This window comes from Papilio polytes, unplaced genomic scaffold (genome assembly GCF_000836215.1).
Source record: "Papilio polytes unplaced genomic scaffold, Ppol_1.0 DF822845.1, whole genome shotgun sequence".
NCBI lineage: Eukaryota > Metazoa > Arthropoda > Insecta > Lepidoptera > Papilionidae > Papilio > Papilio polytes.
The window spans coordinates 2,039,880-2,049,283 of NW_013526359.1; the positions used below are offsets into that span (position 1 = coordinate 2,039,880).

General features: G+C 32.5%; 2 protein-coding genes across 3 annotated transcripts; one reads left to right on the forward strand and one right to left on the reverse strand.

Annotated features, from left to right (window-relative positions):
* Window positions 1-3: 3 nt before the first annotated feature.
* LOC106105597 (calcium uptake protein 1, mitochondrial-like) lies at window positions 4-9,154 on the reverse strand. 2 transcript variants are annotated; one of them, XM_013286004.1, is made up of 11 exons: window positions 8,770-9,154; window positions 8,532-8,658; window positions 8,287-8,446; window positions 7,414-7,451; window positions 6,754-6,765; window positions 5,611-5,725; window positions 2,768-2,928; window positions 2,498-2,633; window positions 2,291-2,396; window positions 1,753-1,970; window positions 4-969 (listed from the first exon to the last, which is right to left on the reverse strand). In XM_013286004.1, the coding sequence occupies exons 1-11, from the start codon at window positions 9,018-9,020 to the stop codon at window positions 815-817; spliced, it is 1,479 nt and encodes a 492-aa protein (XP_013141458.1). In that variant the 5' UTR covers window positions 9,021-9,154; the 3' UTR covers window positions 4-814. The 2 variants fall into 2 exon arrangements, with proteins under 2 accessions (XP_013141458.1, XP_013141459.1); XM_013286005.1 differs by lacking the exon at window positions 6,754-6,765 and having other exon boundaries at window positions 5-969.
* Window positions 3,342-5,600, forward strand: LOC106105598 (carbohydrate sulfotransferase 11). The gene is made up of 3 exons (XM_013286006.1): window positions 3,342-3,736; window positions 3,983-4,232; window positions 4,677-5,600. The coding sequence occupies exons 1-3, from the start codon at window positions 3,536-3,538 to the stop codon at window positions 5,372-5,374; spliced, it is 1,149 nt and encodes a 382-aa protein (XP_013141460.1). The 5' UTR covers window positions 3,342-3,535; the 3' UTR covers window positions 5,375-5,600.
* Window positions 9,155-9,404: the final 250 nt, after the last annotated feature.

A 9,404-nucleotide genomic window follows, 5' to 3' on the forward strand; every position in this document is an offset into this window, starting at 1 on the left:
GAGGTATTCATAATTAAAAATGTATATAACATTACAATTAAACAACAAGTAAAAAAGTTATATCCAAACAAAGCAGATCTTTAACAACTAAATGCAATTAAAAACATTAGAATAACACTCCGATAGCTGAGTTATTTACAATTTTTATATACTTAGCTAATAGATAAGCCTCATAAAGTGTTTTTAAGTATTTGCTATAATTACTATAAAAACGATAAATTACTTAGTAAGAAAGTCAACAAACTATAAAAACGGAAAATGTCATTTCTGAGAATAAGGGCCTATTCTTACCACTGGCTGATAGAGGCTCAGATAGCTTAAAAATGACGTCCCTGTCAGATAAGGGAACAAAATCCGATATTTCCATCACGTATTTTGCACGTTGGATTGCTATCAGACAATTTACAATTTAGTGGGACAGGCCCTAAATATTGTAATAAAGCAGAATACATTAATTCATTAGATGTTCTTGCTTGTTGCATGCAAAAAAACAAATAACTATTGAAAAAACCTCGGCATACATCCTTGCATTTCATTCTTATAACAATATTATTTCAAACAAATTACAAATATTTATATGACCATGCTAAATATATTCTAAATTTTGGTATATTTCCTTTAAGCTAACTAACACCTTAATCAACAAACAAAACTGCAGGAAAACGTTACAATTGTATTTAAATATCGTAACAAGTCAATAGTAACAAATATGATCTAGTGTCATAGCATTATAATCCTTAACCTTAAAGAAATAGAGCTTAAATGTAATGACCAGTAAGTGAGATAAATTAGGAATATCTTAATTAAAAAGTGCTTAAAAATCGAGTAAAGCAGGTTTGGTATCTCTTGCGCATTTAATTAATGAGTACATTAATTTAACGAATCCCGTGTCTTTGGGCTTCTCCAAGCCTCGGAGAAGTCTGTTCTTCATTACGGCTACGAATTCCCTGTTACTGAGTTGACCGTCCACTATAAATAAATAATATAAAATAAATAACACTGATAATAGTTTCTGTCTTCAAAAATAATGATGTATTTTTGTTAAAAAATAAATAGTGTTAAGAATAAAAACGTTACTTACTATAAACCCAAGGTAGGAAAGAAAGGATGAAAGATATGTCTGAACTCAGATATGGCCAAATGAGATGTAACAGTCTTCAACGATTTAAAGTAGAATTCAATAGATATGACTAATTTTATAACAGTGACAATTACACTCATTGTCTATGGATTTATGGATTTGAAATTTTAATGCGACTATATGTTTTACTCTGTTTTGCTGTCGCATGTCACTCCGTCGCTGAGTTAAAAAAAAAAAAACTTAATTAGTAGCAAATGTATTCTTTCAGATTATATCTACATCTTTGCTAAGTTTCAGCGAGATCAGTTGAGCCGTTTTGGAGATATGTAGTTATGTAGTAACAAACATCCATCTACACTTTCACATTAATACTATTACTAATAAGTAAGATAGTAAACAGTAAGAAGTAAAATAAAAAAAAATAATTTGAATTAGGGCTCCGTTATTTCTCTTTGTTTTTTCAAAATTAATTAGATATGACAAAATATGTTACATATGTAATAGTATATTTGTATAAAAAACAGTTAAAGCCTTACAAATAAACGAGGTATAAAATTAAACTTCGGAATAATTTTGCTTATACTCAGTTTATTCCTAAGTTTAACTTTATACCTCGTTTATTTGTAGGGCTGTTAGAGTGTGTTATAAAGGATTATATTAGAATAACTTACTGTTCTCATCAAATATGGTGAAGACGACGTTAATAACGTGCGGGTGCAGGTCGACGTGCGCGACGGTGCGCGCCACGTGCCGCAGCGTCGGCTGGTCGATGGACGCGCCCGCGATGTGGTAGAACGTCAACGCAGTGTCCACGTCATTGATGTTATTCAGTAAATGGAAGAACTTTAGGTAATCATCTTTAGTTATACCAACGCCGTGGTCGCGGAACCTGATACGCGAAAGATATTTCTAGTATTAATACCTAGGAAATTTAAAAACGGTGCAGCGGTTGCATTTTTCTGTGATCATAGATCAGAAATTGATACATTTTTGCTGAAATGATTTATTAATACAGGTATGATCGACATAAAATTCTTTTTCATTTGGTCATATATAACTTATAAGAATGACATTTTTTGTTTTCATATCGAATGTTTCATTTTTTAACAGTGCCTAGATTTCTTAACAATTTAATTGCTTGTCCTGTAAAGTCATGAAATTGCATTTATCATATTCTGAACTACGGCCACAGAATTTTTTGTAACTTACATTTTCTTGACCCGTTTAAGCATCCTCGCCTTCTTCTTAGCAGGATAACCGGCGTAAGCTAACAACAGCTCTGCGAAATCAGCCTCCGTAATACGACCGTTTTCATCTGAAATTTACAAGATAATCCTCAGTAAATACAAAAAAAAAATGGATAATTTGTAATTGCAGGGTATTTCAAAATCAAAGCTACAATAACAGTTTACATACCTGGCTGTTTTCTTTGGAATTCGAGAGACAAAATTTCTTTCTGCAATTGCTGTTGGAAGTCGAGGAACTTCTCTATGGTCAACTTCTCATTTAGCTTCGGACCGAAGAAGTATGTGGTCAGCGCTGAGTTGATACCCTAGAAATAGAAGCAAATAATTAAATGTCTGCGCATAAGTACTCCAATGGTGGAAGTTCGATTGTTTCCAAAATTGAAGAGTATGTAAAAGGGAAAAGAACTAATATTGAATCTCTGGCCTGTAAGTTCCTGACCTTGAAGGTGTTGCCAGTATTGGCGTGGTCGCGGTGCCGTGAGCCGATGCTGCTCTGCTGGCGGATGAGCGCAGCCACCTTCTCGAACTCCTCGCAGTCCACATCCCCGTCGCCGTTCAGGTCGAACATGCGGAACGCGATCTCGAAGTGACGACGCGATGCTATAATGAGACATAGACGTTTGTAACTACGATTGTTATTTACTTAGCGATATCTGATCTCTACTTTTTTCTAATGACTAAACGAGAGATATTAGATTTTTTTGTAAACTAAATAAATAACGTCGAACCTTTTCATCCCTATGATAAACAGATTATTAGATTGGTGGTTCATTTTAAACTAAAATCGCAATAAACAGTTGTCATGGTCCAAATTTGTAAATTCTTAATGTTCAAATTGTTAAAATTTTTCTATGAATACCTAGGAGATAGGTACTTCAGTCTCTGAATAAAATTTATGTTTAGTAAAATATTATAATCGTAATATAAGTATGTTAACGAGATTAACACAAGATATTTTTAGTTTTGTAATTAACATTAATTATTCAGGCATCCGTCTGGGAGTCTAGAACATGCGTAGCGAGATAGAAAATCATTAAGTTCGCTCATGCTCAGTCCGCACCATCTCAGAGATGCTGCGTGAAATTGCTCCTGCCAAAACAATACCCAATATCCTATCGCTTGCTTATAAACGCATAAATGCGTTTATAAACTTATTTAACACGTGTGTTACAAATTTCACCCCTTCCTTCCCACATGTTGCTTTATAATGTTATTTTCTATAAAACGTGTTCGAGCCAAAGTGAAGTCGAAAGTTTTCTATTGTTTGAGATGCGGCGCGAAAACAGCCGCCTTCTTGTTTTGGGCGACTCTCTACTTGATTGTAATGAGACTGACTGTGTTCAAGAGTGGAGAAAGCAAACAAGTGAAGGACTGGTCCATGATACCTGACAATTACACTAAGTGGCTGGTAAATTAAAATTATTTAATAATTGTTTTTAAAGCATTTGTTTACATTGTTGATTTACTATCAATGATTGCATAGCGGCTTTGTGTTAAGACTTTTAAGATCATATATTTAGTTTGCAATGTTTTTCAACGTGTAATGCTTGGAATGATGGTCGGAAAATAACTTTTCAGTCAATATTATGAATGTAGTTTTAATTTCGTCGTTTTTATCAAAAATGTATGTGACATTTAAATAATATTTTTATAGATACAAGGCCCAGTTTTAGGCGAGGATACTCCGGAGGATTTGGCAAACAATTTATTAGAACCCGACAATGTGACGGTTTCCGAATTAGAAACGCGAGCCGCCAAAGTCCAAGATGTCTGTCGCGATCGCACTCTCGACTCACAAACGATCAACAACAAAGAGTTCTTCGTGGACCACGCACATAACCTCGTGTGGTGCAATATTTTCAAAGCTGCAAGCTCTTCGTGGTTATACAATTTCAATATTTTAGGTAATTTCCCTAATTCAGTAACTGTTGAAAACATATATGTAGTCGTCGTCGTCGTCGTCACCAGCTCACTATACGTCCCCACCGAGGGGCTCGGAGCCTACCCTAGTATGGGGTGACTAGGCCATAGTCAACCACGCTGGCCAAGTGCGGGTTGGTCGACTTCACACATATCTTTGAATTTTTTCGCCGATATGTGCAGGTTGCATCACGATGTTTTCCTTCACCGTAAGAACGTCGGGTAAATTATGTACATATGAAAATTCGAAAAATCGAAAATCACATTGGTACACGTCGGGATTCGAACCCAAGACCTGTAGATTGCAAGTCAAGTGTTCAAACCACTGAGCCACCGACGCTCTTATATATGTAGGTCCGCAAGATATTAATTCAAATTGCTGCATTTTTATTTAGAACGTAATAATGATGATGCTTTATTATTTTTAGGTGGTTACGACAAAAAGTTTCTGGCACGAACGCGACACACGCCTCTGACGTTAGCACGGAGGAAATTCCCTCGGCCCAGTGAAGAGGAACTGAGAGATACCATCACTACACCCGGGGTTATATCTCTGTTAGTTGTACGAGAGCCATTCGTTAGACTGCTATCAGCTTACCGCGACAAATTGGAATACATCTCGCCTCCTTTTTATAGAAAACTAGCCAAAGCTATCGTAGCAGAACACAGAGAGGAAGCGATTAAAGTTTTAGGACCGATCAAGAGTTCTGGGCCTACATTTTACGAATTTGTAGCTTACTTAATAGCAAAGTATAAGGCACAAGGCCCTAAGATGGTCTACGACGAACACTGGGCGCCGTATTACCAATTCTGTTCGCCGTGTGCTGTCAATTTCACGGTAATAGCTAAAGTTGAGACTCTATCCAGAGACTCGGCGTACGTGATACAACAACTGGGGCTAGGTCAAGTCTTGGAAAAGAGGGTAAGAGATCGCAGAACGAGACTCCGAACTGTGATGAATAAATCACGAGATGGTAAGAATACTTCGGCCTTGCTTAGACATTATTTTGGACAATTAGACGAAAGTATGCTTAATGAGTTGTTACGTATATATGGTTTAGATTTCGAAATGTTTGGATATGAAACAAATGTTTATAAACGTTACGTAAGACACAGAAATATTTAAATTTTCGATATATAGTGCCAATACAAATGTTAAATAGAAAGTACTATATAGAATGTCCTTACTCTTTTTCTGGGAATTCATACAAGAGATAGAGAACGACTTTAGAAAGCCTAATAAATCCAACCGTAGATTTTTAAACAGGTAAATTTGAAAGGTAATTTTTCCAAATGTTTGCACATCACTGAATTTCTATATTATACCTTAAATACTTCTTCAATAAAATTGAAAGCACTTACTTGATAAAACTGTGAGTAGAAAAATGTAGTCACTGAAAGTGATCAGACCCGAAGAGCCGAGCTTGTAGAAAATCGAATCTTCGTCAAGATCTAGGTTAAGTCGTTGAGTGATACTCTTGAAAGTAAAAACAATTTAAATAATTAATATTTTATAAATGTATGATTATCAAATTCAATTTTAAAGCAGATTAGTTTTCTATTCACCTACTCGTTATTTCTATTCTATTCAGTAATTATTAGCTACTAAATATTTTTGTATAAACTATACTGTAACACTATTTTCAATTCCTAAATATGTTGTGATTTTATTTTCTATAATGTTAAAGACTACATGTGCTCAATTGTGTAGTTTTTTTAATAAGACGAAAAAAAACAGCTACCAAAAATAAATAAAGTGTGTCATGTACCTAATTTAGTCCTTTTCACCTAAAGAATTGCATTTAGCTATATTACATGCCATAGGATAAGCTAAGTGTATAATACATTTTATTGTGTCTACCTTCTTGAGTTAAATTAGATAATTTATTATTGTGAAATGAAATTATAAGGGTTTAGCAAATTGTAAATGTTAACTTTAAAAAAATAAAGAGTTAATAAAGAGAACAAAATTTGTTTATTTTATTCAATTAAAAAGGAAAAGACAGGAGACTTTATTGACCCATTTCATTCAATTTTAATTTTGATTCTTGCACATTACAGCATTTTTAATAACAAACAAACATTTGTACAAAAAGACTGCACATTTTTTAATTCTTGTAAAAAATAGAATTGATGTAATATTAACTGGTTAATTTTAATTAAATGTTTTAGATATGTATGTGTCAAAGTTGAGATACTGAACAAATGTCTACCAAGAATAAAGATAATAAAAAGGATAATTTATATTTAATTCCTTATTTTTAAAGATCATTGAAATGTTACCTTGCTAAACCCTTAAGAGTTAAACATAAAGAAATACTGGGCAAAAAATCTACAAAAGTTATGCAAAAAAATATTCTGCTTGAAATTCTAGCTTCTCTAAAAGTAGGAGTCTAAATAAATAGAGATTTATTAGCACTGGAAAGTAATTTATCTGTGCATTTACTAGAAGAATTTAATACAGTGTGAGCTGAAAAGGCGAAGAGAATATAGACAGGACAGTACCTCATCGATGTTCTGAAAAGACAAGAAAGTGGTGAGTGGTTAAAGACAGTGCCAGTGCGGTAGTACTCGAAATATAATAGGCCAGGTTTGAAGATTTCTATGTAAAGATTGACTACTATGTTCTTAAAGAAATGTAAGACTTTGCTGTTATTTACATATTGACATGCATTAGATATATATTTTAGAATGATGAAATCAAAATTAGTTGCTAAAAACTTAATAGAATATTTTTTAATTTTTAACATTTACATTTAGAAGTTAATTCCAAGAATTTAGTAGACATACAATTGTAAATGTTACCATGATAAACAAATGAAATGTATTTTTAAAAAGTGCCAGTAAGTTTTGATTCCATATCGCGCTATTTTAACAATTATTACATCAAAAAATCTATTTCTATATAATTTCACTGAACAGTTCCAACTGACAAGATTTGCATAAGATCCAATTAAAATGCAATCTAGAATAGTTAAACTAGGATCTATACCTATATGTAATACTATTTCAATTGGTTAACTTTGATTAAAAATAATATTAAATATAAATTGTAAATTAGTGGTCACATTAAGAATCAATAAATATTAATATATATTTTATTTAAATGACGCATAGTTTTTTATCCTCTGAAAATTTGGGGTGTAATTCAAATATTATTCTTACCTTAGGATCATATCTTCTGTACTGGTCTAAGCCCAAACCTGTAAAATTATATTTATTAGCAACTAATGCAAGGTCATAGTGAAACTTCTTGAATTGAAACTAACAAAGCTTTTTAATGGTGAAAGAAATTTTGAAATCGGCCGAATCCTTTGTTAGTTATATTGATATATACAAAAATATAAATCTTTCCTCTTTATAATATTAGTACATATTGTAAAGCTAAGCATTAACAGGACATTTCCCCATGTAATCTAAAACTCCAATTTTACGAACATAAATGTTGAAATTACCTACAGCTACAAAAATATGTAAAAAAATGCTATATCAACATTTACCATCTGGCTGTTTGACTCCAGGCGTCATGGAACGTAAAAAGTCGTCTGGCGTCATGAATACCTCATGCTGATCATGATGTTGAGCCTGAAGGGTCGCAAAGTATCTGAACACCTTATCAGGTGTTGAATACTGTCTCATGCGATTCTCATATTCAATTATCTGATCCCGCAGCATTCCAAAAAGGATGATATATTTAGTAATGACCAATACCTTAATATTATATGATAGGATACATACATATGGAGGGAAGGTAACCATGCTTTATGATTTGAGAGGTTTAGTAAATAATAATAAAAATTAATTCTTGTAAATAGACTTTAAACATAAAACATGAATAAGCATGAAAATACAAGTTGTGAATCTTCTGTTTATAAAGATCTGTAGAGTTGAACACACATTTAATAAATATTATAATTACAATTTTTTACATGAAGCATTGTTTAAAATGTATTGTTAGTTTTTATGACATCCAATGTTTTTTAAATTAACCAAAAACAATAAATAAAGCCAAACAAAAACAAAAATAAGAAATAATACCATCAGGCTGCTTCATGCCTGGTGTGATTGCTCTCAAGAAGTCATCAGGTGTCATGTAAACTTCAGTGTTCTCTCCAATACTCAACTTAACAGTTGCAAAATAGCGAAATATCTTGTCCGGAGTTGAATATGACCTCATGCGGTTTTCATATTCAATGATCTAAATTGCAATTAAAATAAAAAAGTAACAATTGCAAAAAAAAATAAAGAAATAAGTATTTAATGAAAAAAGTATTTGTGGTTACCTTTCTGTCTCTAAATCCAATCTTTTCTCTCCTATATCTTTTCTTTTTTGTATCAACTTCACTGTCAGAGTCAGTTTCTGTTATTTGTTCGGCTGCAGTAATAGCAGGAAATACTTGGTGACCCAACCTTAAATATTAGAATTTAACTTCTATAAAAAAATAGTACAATGATAAAATATAAAGTTCAGTAATAAAATCAAAATATTGTATTTTGTACAGTAACTATATAAAAACTTACCAGATCTTATACGACGTATAAGTAACTGCACTAAACAAAATAGAATACAATAAGTATTTGTATGAAAGTTGATGAACATTTTTATGTTCATTTTGGCGTGCATCCGTAAAATAATTCTTGTTAAATTGCAACGTTTTATTCACACTTCCTGGCACTATAATTCTTGACACATTTCCAATTTGTGGTAATTTTCTGATTAAAGGTATTACTCGTACTGACACTCCATGAGAGCGTGAAGCGACCGAATACATTTTTAAACGACCTTATATAATAATGTCTAGTATTCTTTACTGCTCTGAAACACCTTGTGTTTTGTATTTTAATTTGTAACGATAGATAGTGTTATCAAAAATATTCTTGCATTTTTCCTAAACGGCTGACACTGACAATGACAATGTCAAGTTGATATTTGTGAAGAGTAAAAATAAAATACTGGAGTGTTGCAGCTACCAAAATTTTTGGTTCCCTTGTTGTGTCAATAAAACTTGGTTAAATGCAGTTAAAAGCACGCACAAATGGGTAACAGTGTTGTTTTAAAAATAAAGGATTTACTGTTTGGTACACATTCGTTGGTTTAATAAGAGGTTCCTAAAAGAACAAAGTCTCTAGACATTACTCGAAAACTAACAAAGTCT